At 58.6% G+C, this 17621-nt stretch overlaps 1 protein-coding gene across 1 annotated transcript in view; it reads right to left on the bottom strand.

Moving 5' to 3' along the window:
* The window catches only part of SBNO2 (strawberry notch homolog 2), a 65284-nt gene that overhangs the window by 16749 nt on the left and 30914 nt on the right, over positions 1 to 17621 (bottom strand). Inside the window, exon 5 of the mRNA XM_023733337.1 lies at positions 2854 to 3000. Within this exon, the coding sequence (XP_023589105.1) occupies positions 2854 to 3000 (147 nt within the window). The remainder of the gene's footprint in view (positions 1 to 2853; positions 3001 to 17621) is intronic.

The raw sequence follows: 17621 nt of genomic DNA, 5'->3' as shown, positions 1-17621 counted from the left end.
CCACTGTGCGCTCGCAGGAGACCCACTGTGTGCTCAGAGACCCGCTATGCACTTGAGGGAGACCCACTGCGTGCTTCTAGAAGACCTGCTGCACCCTTGTTGGAGACCTATTGTGCACCAGGCCCCAGCAGCAGCATTCGGGGGACACAGGACAAAGGTCTGCAGCACCGTCTTGGCGCTCGGGGTGGGGGTGGGGGGGCACCTGTGTGGCCCGGCCATGTGGTGCCCGTGGGGGCAGCTGTGAGAGCTGGGGGCAGCAGGGACCAGCACGAGGATGAGCGCCGGGCACTCAGTAGCGTTCAGGGTGCAGGGGACAGGGTGGCCCCATAATCCCGAGGCCACACGGATAATGGTGGCTCTACAGAGTAGCCAGATGGCACGGTCCTGTGCACTACCACAGTGGGTATGTGTCCGTGGCTGCCAAGACCATAGCCTGGATCTAGGGAATTGCCAGGAGTCCCATGCGGGGGGCACGGCCCACACTGGGCCCCACAGTGGGGTCTTTGAGGCTGCAAGGGTTCAGAGCCTGTGGACGGGCCGGGGTGTGCAGTCACCCACTGCACTGACCACAGCACTGAGGCAGGGGTGGGCTGGGGTGAACGCCTGCCCCAGGGAGCACAGCAGAACCCAGAGCGGGGCCCGTGCCATTCAAGAACATTCTGACTCTTAACAATCAATCACGTGACAAACTTCTGGAAGTGGACAAGCCTGGCAGTTGCACAACGTGGTCAATCTAATTAACGTCACTGAGCGGTACTTCGTTGTCCTTGCTGGGTGCCGTTGAGTCAGTTCTGACTCAGAGACCCCATGTGACGGGGCAGAACTGCCCCGGAGGGACTGCTAGGCTGGAATCTTTACCAGAACAGAGGGCCAGGGCTGTCTCCCGCGGAGCAGCTCGTAGGTTTGAACTGCTGACCTTCCGGTTAGCAGCTGAGTGCTTAACCACTGTGCCACCAGCGCTCCTTGAAAGGTACTTTAACAAAGTTCAAACGGCAAGTTTCACATTATATACATTTTACCACAATTAAAAAAAAAATGAGAAAACCGTGAACGTGAGAAAAAAAAAAAAAGGCGGGGGAGTGGTTACTTCAGCCCTCAGAATTCCCCACGCGGACCCCGCGCCTGAAGCCGAGGATGAGGACAGGCTGGGGGCCGCATCTACCCCGAGCAAGTCCCTCGGTCTCACGCACCACTTGCAGCCCCACAGCCCATGAGGAGCGTGTGGGACCCAGGGCCTGGGGCGGCCGCCCGCACCCTCAGCCGTGACTTTCACTGCCGTCTTCTTCAGAGGTTTTACGATGAGAAAATGAAGTGGGCGTGAGATGCAGGGAGGCCGGGGACGTACACTCAGCCGCCTCTTTTTTTCAAATTAAAAAAACCACACACACAAAACAAACAGCAGCTGGTTCCAGGAAGGCTGAGTCACGGTTCCCGCCGGCCAGGGGTGGAGGGTGCCGGCACAAGGCCCTCACGCCATTGCCCACAGGGACGGGGCCCGGGGCTGGTCGGGGGGTGTGGGCCGTGGGGCTCCCTCCGGCCCACCTGGCCGCTGCCCGGGTCACAGCCCTCCTTGAGGGACCGAGGGTGCTGGGATGGTGACGTGACAGGCCAGCGGGTGGCCGGGAGTATCCTCCGGGAGAAGTCAGGGTGAGCCGGCAACGCTGCAGTGTCCGCCCCAGGCTGCATTGCGGCCCCGGGCTCGTCCCTAACTCGCCTCGCGGAGCCTCGGGTCGGTGGCTTGTTGAGGAGGGTCTCTCCCGGCAAGGAGCTAGAGGAAGGCCCGGTTGGGGGCAAGGGCACCCGCTGACTGGATATTGTGCACCTGGGGCTCCTGCCCGACCACCTCCCTACGCCCCTCCTCAACCCCACAGCCCCCAGAGGAGCTTTCTACATGGAACCCTAGTGCTCAACCCCCAGAACGCCGGCCAGGGGTGCCTCTCGCTGCTCTGAGAACAAAGTCCAACTCCCTACCGCACCTGGGACTCAGTTCTGCCAATCTCACCCCCTCACTCCCACCTGGCCAGGCCCACAGACCACACCCACCCCTCAGACCCATCATGTCCACTCTTGCTGTGAGGGCTTTGCACCTGCCGTTCCCTCCACGTAGATGCCCTTCCCTCAGCTCTGCCAGGCTGATGCCCAACCCCGGCTCTCAGCCCAAGTATACCTCTGCAGAAGCGCCCTCCAATCTCTGTATCCCGTCACCTGACTGTTTTCTCCTAGGCCAGAGCCAGCCCCTTGGCCCTGCTGACACAGGGCCGGATCTTTCTCTGGGCAAGGCGTCCTGTGTACTGCAGGGTGTTGAGCAGCATCCCTGGCCTCCACCCACTCGATGCCTGTATGTGTAACCCCTGGTCATGACAACCACAGATGTCCCCAGACATCAACAGGGGTCTCCTGGGGGGAATCACCCAGGTGGGCGACTGTCACTTATCCACCGGTGAATGCCCGTCCCCCAGCAGACCGCAGGGGCACCAGGCAGAAGTGGATAAGGTGCCCCAGGGGACAAGGGACCCAAGGGAAGGGCATCCACATAGCGGGAACAGCAGGTGCAAAGGCTCCGAGGCAGGAATGGACCCAGTGGGCTCAGGGGTCCGGCAAGCACCCGGGAGGGCCTGTGGGAAGGACGAGCCGTAGTGGGGGCGTCATCCCTGCACTGAGAACGGGCGAGGTGCTTTGTGCTTTTTTGATCCTAATCCCTACGCTTTCTGGGCTGTGCAGGAAATCTGAGGACCCTGCGCCGATAACCCTACCCACATCTGTGAACAAGTGCGAGCCTCGAGAATACCCGCCTGGGCCCTCCCCAAGCGCCCCACCACCCACCTCTCGGAGCCACCCTATGGGGACACTAACCTTGTCATGGGCAGACGAGGCAGTGCTCACATCCCAGATGGTGGGCACCTGGCTGAGGCTATCGGCCGGCGGGAAGTCGGGCGTGTCCGCGATGTCCGACAGGGAGTCCACAGATAAGTTGGAGATGTCGTCGAGGTTCAAGGAGTCCTAGAAGATGGGCAGGTGAGGCAGTGGGAGGACACGTGTGGATGGCCTCCAACGCCTCCTGCATGGCGTTTTGTGACACCTTTTACTCAACAGACACTCAGTCACTTCAATGTCCTTAGTTACTAGAGGGAGTTCCTGGGGGTGGGGGGTGCAACCAGTAACCACGCTCAGCTGCTAACTAAAAAGCTGGAGGTTCGAGTCCACCAGAGGCACCTTGGAAGAAAGGCCTGGTAATCTGCTTCTGAAAGATCAGCCATTGAAAACCCTGTGGAGCACAGTTCCGCTCTGACACACACTGGGTCGCCATGAGTTGGAGTCGACTTGATGGTAACTGGTTAGTTACGTTGGTTATAAGGGAAAATCATTCATGGTTGGCAGGACAGCAGCCCCAAAGACATCCACACCCCAACACCTGGAGCCTGCGAGCATGGCGCCTCACAGAGGTAGGGGACCCTGCAGACACACAAATGAAGGGTCTTGAGATGGGAGATGATCCTGGATCACCTGGGTAGCTCATGGGATCACAGGGTCCTCACCAGAGGGAGGCAGGAGGGACAGAGTCAGAGAAGGAGATGTGAGGATGGAAGCAGAGAGAGAGAGACAGGCAGATGCTTGCTGATGGCTTTGAAGATGCAGGAAGGGGCCACAGGCCAAGAAACACAGGCTTCTAAAAGCTGAAAAAGGCAGTAGATGATTTTCCCCTGGAGCCTCCGAAGGACCCAGCTGACAACCAGATTTCAGCCCCGTGAGACCCATTCTGGGCTTCTAGTCTCCAGGACTGAAAGATAAAAAATCTGTGTGGTTTTAAACCACTCAGCTGGTGGTGGTTGTCACGGTAGCCATAGGAGAAGCATTCCCCGGGGAGGGGGGTCTGCATGGGACCTGGGAGGGTATAGGCACCTCTGCTGGGAGGGACCTAGATGGAGCAGAGAGGGGCTGCTGTGCAGACTCCCACCTGCCTCTTCGCAGGCCTCTGGAATGGGGTGATCTCAGGGTGTGAGGGTCAGTAGGGTGAATTCAGGGAGATGGCATCAGGGCTTCTTTCTGGGGTGACAGAATGTTCTGGAATCAGTGCTGATGGTTGCACAACTCTGTGAACGTACCAAGAACCACTGAATTGTACACTTTAAATAGGTGAATTGTAACTCAATAAAACTGTTAGCAAAAGGAAGAGAGAGACAGACACCGAGGAAGCCAGCCCCAAGGCTATGTGCAGGATGACCTGGAGGATGTGGAGTCTGGAAAAAGCCAGGGAGCAGGGAGAGGGGATGGGGCAGAGGGGACGGGGCATGGAGGGACAGGAGATGGAGGGACAGGGGGCAGAGGGACGGGGTAGATGGGACAATGGGTGGAGGGACAGGGCAGAGGGACGAGGCAGAGGGACAGGGGCAGAGGGGACGGGGGTGTGGATAGGCAGCTGCCAGAATGTGGTGCGGGAGCGGCTGTGGGCTGTGAGGCTCTGAGGTGGCAGACGCAGGACTTATGTGTTTGTCAAGATTCATTACATCTGCAAGCACACCCGAAAAGGTGGCATCCATGTGCATAAATTACCCACCACCAGGTCAAAATTCAAGAAACAATCAAACAACTTAACAAAAATACAAACACACCAATCAAAAAATGGGCAAAGGACTTCAACGGTTATTTTATCTAAGAGGATATTCAGATGGCCGATAAGCCCCTGAAAAGCCGCTGGCCGTCATTAGCCATTCCAAACCCAAACTCACTGCCGTCCAGTACGCTCCCACTCATAGTGACTCTACAGAACAGAGCAGAACTGCCCCATAGGGTTTCCAAGCCTGTAATCTTTTTTTATTTTTATCTTTTTATTGTACTTTAAGTGAAAGTTTACAATTCAAGTTAGCGTCGCATACAAAAATTCATATGTACATTGTCACGTGACCCTAATTGCTCTCCCTATGCTGTGACAACACACTCCTTCCCACCCCGGATTTCCCGTGTCCATTCAACCAGCTCCTGACCCTCTCTGCCTTCTCATCTCACCTCCAGACAGGAGCTGCCCATTTAGTCTCATGTACCTACTTGAGCTAAGAAGTACAATCTTCATGAGTATCATTTTATGATCCATAGTCCAGTCTAATCTTTGTCTGAAGAGTTGGCTTCAAGAATGGTTTTAGTTCTGGGCCAACAGAGAGTCTGGGGGCCATGTCTTCTAGGGTGCCTCCAGTCTTAGTCAGACCATTAAGTCTGATCTTTTTACTAGACTTTGCGTTCTGCACCCCATCTTTCTCCTGCGCCATCCGGGACTCTCTGTTGTGTTCTCTGTCAGGGCGCTCATTGGTGGTAGCCGGGCACCATCTAGTTCTTCTGGTCTCAGGCTGATGGAGTCTCTGGTTTATGTGGCCCTTTCTGTCTCTTGGGCTAATACTTTCCTTGTGACTTTGGTATCCTTCATTCTCCTTTACTCCAGGTGGTTGGGACCAATTGATGCATCTTAGATGGCCGCTTGCTAGCTTTTAAGACCCCAGACGTCACTCACCAAAGTAGGATGCAGAACATTTTCTTAATAAGCTTTGTTACGCCAGTTGACCTAGATGTCCCCTGAAACCAAGACTGTAATCTTTATGGAAGGTGGATTGTCACATCTTCCTCCCGCAGAGTGGCTGGTGGGTTCAAACGGCTGACCTTTCAGTTAGCAGTCAAGTGCTTAACCACTGTGCCACCAGGAAGTCTACTCATTGGCCATTAGGGATATGCAAATCAAAACCACTATGAAGTATCACCTGACCCCCACTGGAATGGCCATGATCAATAAAACATCAGGGGTTGGCCAGGTCGTGGAGAGACAGGCACCCTCGTCCGTCGCTGGCAGGAACGTAAAATGGCGCAGCTGCTGTGGAAAACAGTTTGGTGGATCCTCAGAAATCTGGACATGCGAATACCACATGACCCGGCAATCCCAATCCTAGGTATAGACCCAGAAGACGTGAAAGCAGGAACGTGAACAAAACCTGTGCACTAATGTTCACTTCACATGAGCCCACGTCCATCAGTGGATGATGGACAGGCACAACTCCGGGTCTCTACTCGCCAGGAGCAAAACAGAGAGAAGACAACCAGACATCCAGAGAAGAAACAAGTCTACACGAGCCACAGCCTCATCTACCCTGACACCAGAGAACCAGAGAACCGGATGGTGCCCGGCTACCGCCACGGACCCTTCTGACCGGGATCACAATAGATGGTCCCAGATAGAATGGGAGAAAAAGATGGAGCAGAACTCAAATTCTTATTTAAAAAAAAAAAAAAAAAAAGCCAGACAAACTGGAAGACTAGAGAAGTGAGCCCTCCCTACCACCCTGAGACACTCTTTAAACCTAGAACCAAATCTATCCTGAGATCGCCTTTTAGCGAAACAGCAGAGTGGCACACAAAATCCAGGATATTACCCAGAAGATCGGTGCCCTGCTTAAAAACCGTCTGTATGAGACAAAAAGGTCCACAGCTGCTCAAAGCAAAGATGAGAAGATAAGGGGGCAGAGAAACCAGAGTACTGGAGCTGCCGCAAACAGAGCACAATTAAACAGAACGGTCACACACTGTGAGAGACGTAACTAACGTCACTGAGCAATCTGTGTGGACTGTCAAACGGGAACCTAACGTGCCGTGTAAACCTCCACCAAAAGCTCAATAAAATATTATTAAAATAAATAAACACGCAGATGACGGATAACCACAATGTGGTGTATTCACCCAGCCACGAAGGGAAACGAGCCCTGATGCCTGCCGTGGGCCTTGGGGGAACTCTGAAAATGTCACGCTGAGCGGGATAAGTCAGTTGTGAAAGGACACACACTGCGTGATCTCACCTTTACGCAGTAAGCAAATATGCAGAAACCAAAGATTATTCGTGGTTACCTGGGGTGGGAGGGACAGGAAGGGGGGACTTTCTGCTTAGGGGGCACTGAGTTCACGTTAACGGTGGCGGAATATTTTGGAAAAGACAGTGAAAATGCTTGCACAAGTTGAAGAACATGATCAACGTCGCTGAATCATACGCGCAGAAATTGTTGAACCCGTGCGTGTTGTGTTGTGCATATTGTCACCACAATAAAAAAGGAAAACGAACAGCAGCACAACTGGAAGGACGTAATTGATGTCACTGAACTGTGCATGTAAACATTTCTGACATGGTGTATCTTTAGCTATGTATACTTTCACAAAAAAAAAAAAGGTCGAGAAGGGGGAGGGTTGACATGTCATGGGGTTGTTAACCAGTGTCATGAAACAACATGTGTACTGACTGTTTAATGAGAAACTATTTGTTCTGTAAACCTTCACCTAAAATACAAAAAAAAAAAAGAAACAATCGATGGGGGGGGGGGGCGGTCACTGCGGCCCCCTGAGCCCGTCCTGCCCGGAACTCCAGAGCAGCGTGAATCAGATGGGAGTCAGAATGGGTGGGTCCGTGCTGAGCAGACCCTCCCCCGTGGCCACCCTCAGCCTAGGCCCTCGTGGGGTTGGGGGACAGAGTTGAGCCCTACTGGTCCAGGAGGACCAGGCCCTGGACTTGCCCAGCCTGCATTGGGGCAGCAGGAGCAGAACCCTCTCAGGCTCCTCCCTGAGGGGGTGGGGGCAGGGGAAGGTTTGTAAAAGGCTCCAGGGACTCCGGTAGTGGGGACGGGGAGGCCAGCAGCAGCGCCAGGCCCTGACGGATGGAACCAAAGGTCTGGACAGGCCCACCAGGACCCATCGCGGGGGGGAATGGAGGCTCCCCCAGGCCCACCCCAGAAGGCACTCGCTGCTGCCTGTTTTTGCTACCCTCCCCCCAGTGCCACATGTGCCTGTACCTCCCCACCTGCCACCCCTGGGGTCACTGCCCAGTTCTCAGGAGCGGTGGTGAGGGGCCCGCACCCAGCTGTGAGGGGAACTCCCATGCCCCTCCACGCTGAGAGGGTGGGGCAAAGAGCAGGACAAGAGGTGGGAGTGCACCGCCCCCCCACCACGTGGCCAAGCACGGTGATGTCCCTCCAGAGAGCACAGTGTGGAAATGAGGAAGAGCCACCTTACAGGGCAGACACCTGACAACACACCTCAGCCAGGTGAGGAAGGTCAGTGTCACAGCAACGGGGCAGGAGGACGGTTCGCAGCCTTGTGTGATGGGGTGGGGAGGGCACCTCACCCCAGGCCTCCTCCCAAAACCCGCCACCCCCTCTAACCATGGAGAAACACCAGACACACCCCAATCGAGGGGCCTCCCACGAAACTCCTGAGCAGCACCCCTCAAAACCATCAAGGACTCAAAAACAGGGAAAGCCGGAGAGACCGTCACTGCCCAGAGGAGCCTGAGAAGTAAAGTAAACAAGACATTAGGGGAAGACTGAGGAAATTTGAATAAACGTGGCCCTGAGCTAAGGACACCGTATCCACATTGCTGGTAGACTGTAACAAATGTATCACACCACATCCGTCTTGGAAGAAGTACAGCCACAATGCTCCTCAGAAGCAAGGATGACAAGGATGAGGAGACTACATCTCACGTACTTTGGATATGTTATTAGGAAGGACCAGTCTCTGGAAAAGGACATCATGCTTGGTAAAGTAGAGGGTCAGCGAAAAAGACGAAGACCCTCAAAGGGATGGATTGACACAGTGGCTGCAACAATGGGCTCAAGCATAACAACGATTGTGAGGGATGGCCCAGGACCGGGCAGCGTTTTGTTCTCTTGTACACCGGGTCGCTGTGAGTCGGAACCGACTGGACGGCACCAATGTAACCAATGTTAACAACGGGGGGAGCTGGGAGAGGTTATGGGACCCTATACTAACCTAACTTTCTGACCCCAAATCTGTTCTAAAAAATAAAGTCTACTAAAACCAGGTGCTCACCTGGCAGCACCCCACCCCCCCTTCCTAGCAACTGCCTCCTACTAAGGTACCCCTCAGCCTCTTGTCCCCACCCAGAGGAGGCCAGGCAGGACAGAGGGAGGGGCCTCACTGAGGTGGGGGGGGTCACAGCCCCAGGGGGAGCAGGGCGCGGGCCTCCCAGTCTCCACGATTGGACCTGCTCACGCAGGGTGGGCACCCACACACCCCCCACCCACACACACACCCCACCCACACACACACCCATTGTCCTCGAGTTGATTCTGACTCCTAGCGACCCTACAGGACAGAGTAGAACTGCCCCGTCGAATTTCCAAGGAGCGCCTGGTAGATTCCAACTGCCCACCTTTTCGTTAGCAGCCGAGCTTTTAACCACCGCGCCACCCAGGGATCCCTAAATGGGGGCAGGAGTGGACCCCTCAACGGTGAGACCCTGCCCCTGCCCGTGTGTCAGGATGTGGCTCCTGGCAGCCCCCCGGGCCTCGAACCCCAGAATTTGAGACAGAACCGGACCCAAGACAACCGATCCCCAGCATCTCCTCCTGCCTCTCCCACCCTTCCCCGTCTGCCCAGGGTGAGAAAGAAGCCGGGTGGCCGCACCTAAGAGCTTGGGGACCACGGTGGGGAGGCAGGACAGTGTGGGGCTGAAAGCAGGATCCGGCTGTGGCCCCACCCAGGGGGCGGGAACTCAGCGCCGTGGGACCTGGTAGACTCGGGACACGCCCCCTCACGCATGGACGCCCCTTCGCGCGGCCCCCTCTGGACTGGCCCGCCCCGGCCAGGGGCCCCGTGGGGAGAGCATGCGCTGGGAGTCATCTGAGGAACCCGGGACCCGCCTGGGTCCCGGTTGTGGCGGGGACGGTCTGTCCAGGCAGAGCCGAGGCCAAAACCGCGCCCCCATCCCATCCCGGCTAGCAAAGCCCCACAAACAGCACTGTGTGGGGTGCTTCCAGGGAGGTGGGGGTGTCAGCCGGACGCACCAGGGACGCCCCAGAACCCACCGGAGCCCTGGGCAGCGACCCATCCCTGCCACCCCTTGTGACCACGGCGGGGGCGCTGAGACCGCCTCCCCCATCCCCCTAAGATGCCCCACCATCCAGCCACGAGCCGGCGGCAACTACTCCAGCCCCAAGTCCCCACATCTCTCCCGGAACATCCAGGCAGGGTCGCTCTGACTGCCCGAAGGAGCAGGGCGGGAGCTTTCTGGGGATTCCCGCGGTGGCTCTCGTGGCCGTGGGGGTCGCTCTCCCCGTCCCCTCCTCCCGTCCCGGCCGCCCCGTCCCGACCCCTGCCGGGAGAAGCGCACCGAGCCCACGGCCCCGCTTACCTGGCCGAGCGCGGCGAAGCGCAGCCAGAGCCGCAGCCCGGACATGGCGCGGAGCTGGCCCGGGAGGCGCCGCGGTTCCGCATGACCCCGCGCGGTCCGGGCGCCGCGGCCGCCGCGGGCGGGTTAGTCACCGGCCGACTTCCTCCGCCGCCGGCTGACTGTCGGGAAATGATGCGGCCGGGCCGATTACCGGCAGCGCCCGGCCTTACTGGACGGGGCGGCTCCAGCAGCTGGCTGCGCGGGGCGCCGTGCCGGGCGGGGCCCTGCCCAACCCACGTCCCGCCTCCGGCCGATGCCACAGGCCCCTCCCGGCCCTGGCCTCAGTTTCCCCAGCCTCCTTATGCTCTGAGTTCTGTCCCTCCGCCCCACCCCCCAGCGCAGCTCAGGGCCGCCTTGGCACCGACTGTGAGGACCGGCGTTACAGGCGAGGAAACTGAGGCTTGCCGAGGGGTCCCGGTGTCCTTGAAACCTTTCGAACCTTTCCTCCTTTCCCCACCATGAGCCCCTCTGCCATTCGCCATCCCCTGGGGCTTGCTGGAGGGGAGAACCAACCTGTGGCACCCCCACAAACCAGCTGGGCACCCGGGAATGGCATTTTGTTTGGTGGAAAACAAATGAGGAGGGGCCATCTGTGGTGGCTTTGCCCATGGACTCCCAGCGCGTGTGCCTCGGGTCCCCTCACTGTGCAGCCTCTGCAGGCGTGGGGGGTGGGGCACGAACGCTGGGGACTCCCGGCCTTTTGAGAAGCCAGGGGTGCAGGCTGGCCTGCAGACTTCCATTGGCCTGTGCTGACAAGGACCTGGAAGCTTCCCTCTCAAGCTTTGGAGCCTTGAGTCGTCATGTCTGATGGCGCCCCAGGACCAAGGGGCTCCGGCCAGGCCCCTGGGGCCGGCGGTGACGTTGCCAGGAGCAGAGAGCGTGTAACGGCGCGCATTGGCTGGGGACAGCTCTATTGCTCAAGTTACTCTCAGCCACGACACAACTCTGGGGGCCACTGGGCGGGGGCCTGCCGCAGCCTATGCAAAGAACAGCGGGTGAGAGGGCAGCCAGGCGCCAGCCGCAGCCGCTGAGAGAAAACGGCACCTCAAGACCCCGTGCAGGCCTCCCGTGTCTCTGGAGCGGGGTGGGGGGGGCAGGAAGGCACCCCTGCCTGTCTCACTGCAGCTGGCTGGCGGGGCTGCCTGTGCTAACCCGGCAGCAATGCTGGCAGAGCTGACATTGGGACCCAGCCCACCTGGCTCTCCCACTCCAGGACCCCAAGGTCCTGAACTGTCACCAAGCCCCTCACCTTACAGAGCACCTGGATAGCGTCTGCCTGTCTGTGCTCTGGAAACTGCCAGGCACAGACCACAATCCCTAGACCCTCGTCCACCACAATGGTCCCCCCCATCTCCTGGCCTGCTCTCCACCCATGGCCAGAGGGGGCAATACACCCTAAGGATCCCAGTGGGGCCCCCACTGAACACTCCATGGTAGAGGGAAAGAAGATGCGCAAATGGCCAATCAGCACACGAAACATACTCCGCATCATTAGTCTCCAGGAAGATGAAGCTCAGAACCCCAGGGAGACACTTCCACCCACGAGGCCGGTTATTGCAAAAAAGATGGACAATCACAAGTGCTGGCGAGGACGCGGGGAAAACAGACCCACGGGCATGGCTGATGAGAGTGTGAGACGGGGCGGCCACTGTGGGAGACAGGCTTGCAACTCCTCAAAAAGCTAAACAGAGTCACCGTACCACCCAGCAATTCCGCTCCTAGGTGTCCACCCAAGAGAAATGAAAACACGTCCGTACAGAAACCTGTGCAAACAAGTTCACAGCAGCACTATTCATAACAGCCAGAAGGTGGAAACCCCGGTGTCCATCACCAGATGAATGGATAAACAAAACGTGGTCTGTCTACACAATGGGATATTATTCAGCGATACAGAGAAATGCGGTTTTGAGACGTGCAACGACATGGACAAACCTTTAAAAATCCAGACACAAAACGACAGATACTGACTGCATGATCCCACCTATATGAAATATCTACAATAGGCAAACGTATAGACGCAGAAAATAAATTAGTGGACCAGGGGCTGGGGGAGCTTCCGGGAATGGGGTTGACTATCAGGTACGGAGCTTCTTTCTAAGATGACAAAAATGTCCTAAAATTGATGTGATGGTTGCACAGCTCTGCAAACATACTAAACCCTCACTCGTATACTTTAAACGGCTGAGCTGTACAGCATGTGAGCTACCTCTCAATCTAAGAGAGAACTTCCAGGACAGGGAAGTGTGATGAAGACACAGCACGCGGCACAGAACTTGATTGTATTTACACGGTACGACATAAACTGTTGGACTGCCGCAGAGTCTCTAAACTCCCCTGGGGTCTCCCCTCATCCTGTCAGCAGATGATTCTCTGGCTGGTGAAGTGGCCCTGAGTGAAGGAAGATTCCCGAGAGAAGACATGGAATGTTCCAAAATGCAGGCTGGGGTCCGAGGATGGGGAACGGGGTTTATCCCTAGGAGAGGCAGGTCTTGCAGGGAGGGGTGTTCTGTGGGCTCAGGAGTCTCCCCGGGGTACCCCAGCACCCCAGCCACCCTGCACTCCAGCCCCATCCCTGATGATGCCCTTCCAGGACCCTCCCTGCAGAGGCAGCCATGGGCCAGCGGACGTCTGCCTCCCAGTCTCGGCCGGTGTGTGAGGACAGGGGCTGTGGCTGCCTGGGGTTCCTGGGACAGGTCCCTCTGGCTGCTGGGGAGCAGGGCTCAGGGTTCAAAGGGCTGGGGTGCCCGGGAGGGGCGGCAGCAGGATGGGCAGGAGAGACGAGGCTGGGGCAGAGCGGAGTGAGGGCGGGAGAGGAGGCGAGGGGTCACCGAGGACGTTGGCAAGGGGCAGGAGCACGTTTGGGGGATAAGATCGTTCTGGAAACAGGGCTGAAGGGAGCGGAGGGAGAGTCATGGCTGGAGGCGAGACGCCACATCACCAGCACTCGGTGGGTCTCCGGGGCCGGAAGCCGGGCACTCAGCAGGCAGCGGGATGGGTAGGCACCGCATTCGTGCCCCCGAGGGGAGGACGGACTGAGGGAAGGCCAGCCCAGTGATGCTGGCCACGTGCCGTGTCCTCGTGTCCCCATGCTGTACCATCCCCCACGTGCAGCGTCTCTAGGGTGGGGCCCCTGGCTGGCGGTTCCCAGGGTGACCTCTGGTCCCACTGACGAGGCTGTGCGGCACAGGGACAGGTGTTCGTCACGTGGCGGCCAGGGCCAAGGACGGCCTAAGCCAGGCGTGGTGTGGCCCCCCGCTCGCAGCTGCCTGCCAGGCCGCTGACCTTCTGTCTATTTCTGGGGTTCCCTGGCCACCTTGACCCTCAGCAACCTGCCTCATTCATTCCTCGTCCATCTCTGATGGGTCCTCTGCCAACAGTTACTGAGCGCCTGCTGTCTGCCCAGCTCCAGGGGCCAGCTGAGCTGGCCTTCACCCTGGACCGTGGGGTTCTCATCCCCGTTTTACACGGAAGGACACTGAGGCAGGGGCGGTGGGACGCGTGCGGTCTTCTGGAGGAGGGGGTGAAGCGGAGATGATCAGAGAGCTTCCAGGGGCAGCCGCTCAGTCGGTCCCAGGCAGAGGGACTGCAGGAGCAGAGGCAGAAGCTCGAAGTACAGGGAGTGGCTGGGGCGGCTGGAAGAAGGCTGCCTGGGGCAGACCTGGGTGTGAGAATGCCCCCAGAAAGCCTGTGGCCAGCTCACTGTGCTGGGGCTGGGCCTGGCACCGGATCAAAGGCCCGCACGCTGCCCCGACCATGTCTCAGCATAGTCATGGGGGGTCGCAGCTCTGCTCCTGCAGCAGCCCTGTAACCCGGGGCTGTCTGAACTCGTGTGTGCCCTGGGGGACAGCCCTGGCCCCTCTCCCCGCCTCCCGCCCCTCAGCGCTGCGCTCTCCCTCAGCTCTCTGTCCAGACCAGGGGCAGGGCCTTCTCAGCCTGCGAGGACCAAAGGGCTTCCTGTAGGAACTCCATCTCGCTCTCTGTTTTTTTTTTGCTGAATGCCGGTAAACTGTTCAAGCACGGTGGAGGGCAGGCCGACCCTCTGATCCTTCAATCCACTCACGGCCCAATCAATGCGCGTGCCCCGTGTGTGGGGAGCAGTGCTGCGTTTGCAAAGCACTTTCCCGAGCCGTGATCTCATCCCGGCTTCCCAGAAGGCTGGTGGGCAGCGGATGGGGCAGCCCCTCCTTGGGGAGATGTCTGCAGCCTGGAGAAGTGGAGGGGCACCCAGAGCCGCCCTCAGAGCAAGGGCCCGCCCCACCTGTGTCCCCACCTGTGCGTGGAGGGCACTTGGGCGCACGTTTTCAGGGGGGGTTTCCCGTGGCACACGGACACAGGGGCCTGGACAGGGGCCCCCAGCCAAATGCCCAGCACCAGAGCCCTCCGGTCCTAGGTTCGGGGGACTGTGACTTATCCAAGTCTCCAGGCAGCCAGGTGCGTTCAACGCATTCAGTGGCCCTGAGAGGCAGGCGTTGTCTCTGAGGTGACCTCCAGCAGCCTTGTCAGCAGAGCTGGCATCTGAGCTCCAGCCCTTGGTGTTCTGAGACCCCGCCTGGGAAGTCTGCCCAAAGGGAGCCATCATCAACAATCCAGCGGTGGTGGTGCCAGTGGGGCTGGCCCCGCCCTCCCTGGGTCTCCCCGGACTCAGGTGCAGATTCAACGGGAGCGATCTAGCACTCTGACTTGGCACAGGTGACGAGAGAAGAAGCGAAAGGCCTCAGCGCAGTCCGGGCCTAGACCAACCACAGGCTTGAGACCCTCACGAGAGAGGTCGGGACAGACACTGCAGACCCCCGTGAATTGCTCCCTGCCACAAATGGAAGCCAGTACAATGTGGTAAGAAAGCTGTTCTTTCTCCTGCAGGCAATGTGGTTACACTGCTCATCTGCTTCATTTTGTACTTTGGCTGCCGCGAAACTCAGGGTCAAGCTAAGCTACCATGTGGATTGTTAAGGCCTTCAAGTTTATAGTCACTCCTTGCCCTAACCCAGTTCTGAGTGTTCTGGTCCAATCCCTCCTGACTTACAGAACAGTCAGCAGCACTTCCAGAGTGCACACATGCGCAGGGCCACGTGACGGCTTCGCACACTGTATGAGCTTCCGCTTGCTGCTGTAATAGAGCATTACAAACTTTGTGGCTCAAAACAATGTATTTGTTCTCTCGATTCTGGAGAAGTCCACAACAAGTCAGCAGAGGCCCCAGGGAGAATCCTCCTGGCCTCTTCCAGCTTCTAGAGGCCCTGCATTCCTTGGCCCACGGCCCCTTCCTGCGTCTTCAGAGCCAGCAGCGAGCATCTTCCAGTCTCTCTCTCTGCTTCCGTCCTCACATCTCCTTCTCTGACTCAGACCCTCCTGCCTCCCTCTGATGCGGACCCTGTGGTCACATGTCCACCCAGGTGATCCAGGATCATCTCCCATCTCAAGACCCTTCACTTTATCCGTCGGCAGGGTCCCTTTACCACATCAAGCACCATGTTCCCAGGACCAGGACAGAGGTGTCTTCGGATTATCACTGTGCCAGCCGCACATGGCCAAGCCAAGCAATCGGGAAAGTGACCCCGTCTGAAGCTAAGGGAGAGGGTTCTGTGGGGGTGTGGCTCTAAATGTCGTCCAGTGCCGGCTCGGGTCTGGGCTCATCCTGGGCTCCACGGACCCCACCACATGGCCCAGGGGGAGGCTGCAGCCCCTCCTGTGCTCAGCGTTTGTGTCTGTCTGTCAGGCCCCACATTCGGCGCTGGCACAAGACGTCCCCTGCAGATGATCATGTGACTCCAGGAGGGAGTCCTGGCCCTCCTGGCCCAGAGCAAGGCGGTGAGGGCGGGGCGGGCCGTGGGGGTGATGGGCAGGGTAGGAGCCAGCAGGTCGGGGCTCAGCCCCCTCACTGCCGGGTGTGGGGCCACACAGGCCACACGGGTAGCAGGTGCTGGTGAGTGTCTGTCGGATGCCGTGAGTGTCTGTCAGATGCCGTGAGTGTCTGTCGGATGCCGTGAGTGTCTGTCGGATGCTGTGGTACTGGCCGCACATCACCCAACGTGTAGGGACGAGCAAGGTTCTGACGGGAGCAGGAGGGAGCACAGCTGCCCAGCAGGACCCATGCTCGAGAAACCTCACAGATTCTTGGCAGGGCCAGGAGGGCGGCCGCTGAATACATTAGAGAGAGAAGGGGAGGTAAGGGCGGTGAGGAGGGGGAGCGCCAGGGGTGGGGGGCGGGGCTGTGCGGGAACAGCTGTCTCCATCAACTCCATCCCCGGAGACACCAACCCCTGATCCTGACCTCCGACCCTAGAGATCAGGGGAGCTTCTGTGCCCTCCTGCTCCTTCCACCTCCCTCAGAGGGCCCTGCATGTGGCTCCTCCTGTGCCCCAGTTTCCCCCCTGTGCAGCAGGGATAGCATGCCAGCTCGCCACAGCAAGGGCTCCGTGTGGCTTCCCCTCCATGTTAGCGCCTGGGACTGTGTGCGGGTGGCCCGGGGCAGGCAGGCCAGGGTCAGGCCCGGGAGCTCTTCTGCATGCAGATTTCTGGGCACTCAGAGGGTTGGCCTCACAGGTTTGTGATGGGGTCCAGGAGCCGGCGTTTCTGGCATGTGCCCAGAGTCCTGGGCCGCTCAGAACCTCAAATATACCAGCAAGAAGGCGGGGTCCCACCCCCATCCCATCATCCTGCTTCTATCTTCTTAGCCCGGTGAAGGGTTTAGCCCCGGAGTGAGCAGGAAGACGGACACACAGACATGCACACAAAGACAGAAACACACAGACAGAAGAGAAAACAAACGCAGATAGACACATGCACACACACAGACAAGCACCTACACCAACACACAGACACACAGATATGCACAAGTAAACAGACACCCAGACATACACAGTGAAGGCCCTCCTTGGGGGCTGTGGGGAATGAAGCTGTCCCAAGCTCCCCAGGTCTCTAGGTGTCAGAGATGGACGTTGAATCACCAGATTAGACCCCAACAGACTCCTCCAATCGCCCAGGAGAAAACGACCCCGAGGGAGGACCCAGGGACAGGAGCCGTGGAGACACACGGGGGTCCTGACTGAAGCACCCATGGGCCTCCGTGGGTTCTGACGCATGTTCTCCGACAAAGGGCTGCCCAGACCCCTCGGGCCAAGCATGGTCCAGACCCTCAAGGAGAAGAGTTAGCCGGCAGTCAGGCGCCAGTTCCCCACTGTGGAGGCGTGAGAGCAGGGCGGCGCTGAAAGGTCCGGGCAGGTGGTGGAGGATCCCCCCATGGAGAGGCGCTGACAACTGTCCAGCCCTGGCAACCTGCACACTATGGGCCAGCTCCCACTGGACAGACAGCGGGCGCTAGGGCAGGCACCCGGGCCCCACCCACCGTGCGGCCCTGCTCCATGAAGCCCCACCCACCCTGCGGCCCCACGCCCGCTGCAGCCCCGCC

Source organism: Trichechus manatus, unplaced genomic scaffold (genome assembly GCF_000243295.1).
Source record: "Trichechus manatus latirostris isolate Lorelei unplaced genomic scaffold, TriManLat1.0 scaffold00057, whole genome shotgun sequence".
Taxonomy (NCBI): Eukaryota; Metazoa; Chordata; class Mammalia; order Sirenia; family Trichechidae; genus Trichechus; species Trichechus manatus.
This window is presented reverse-complemented; position numbering and strand designations above follow the sequence as displayed.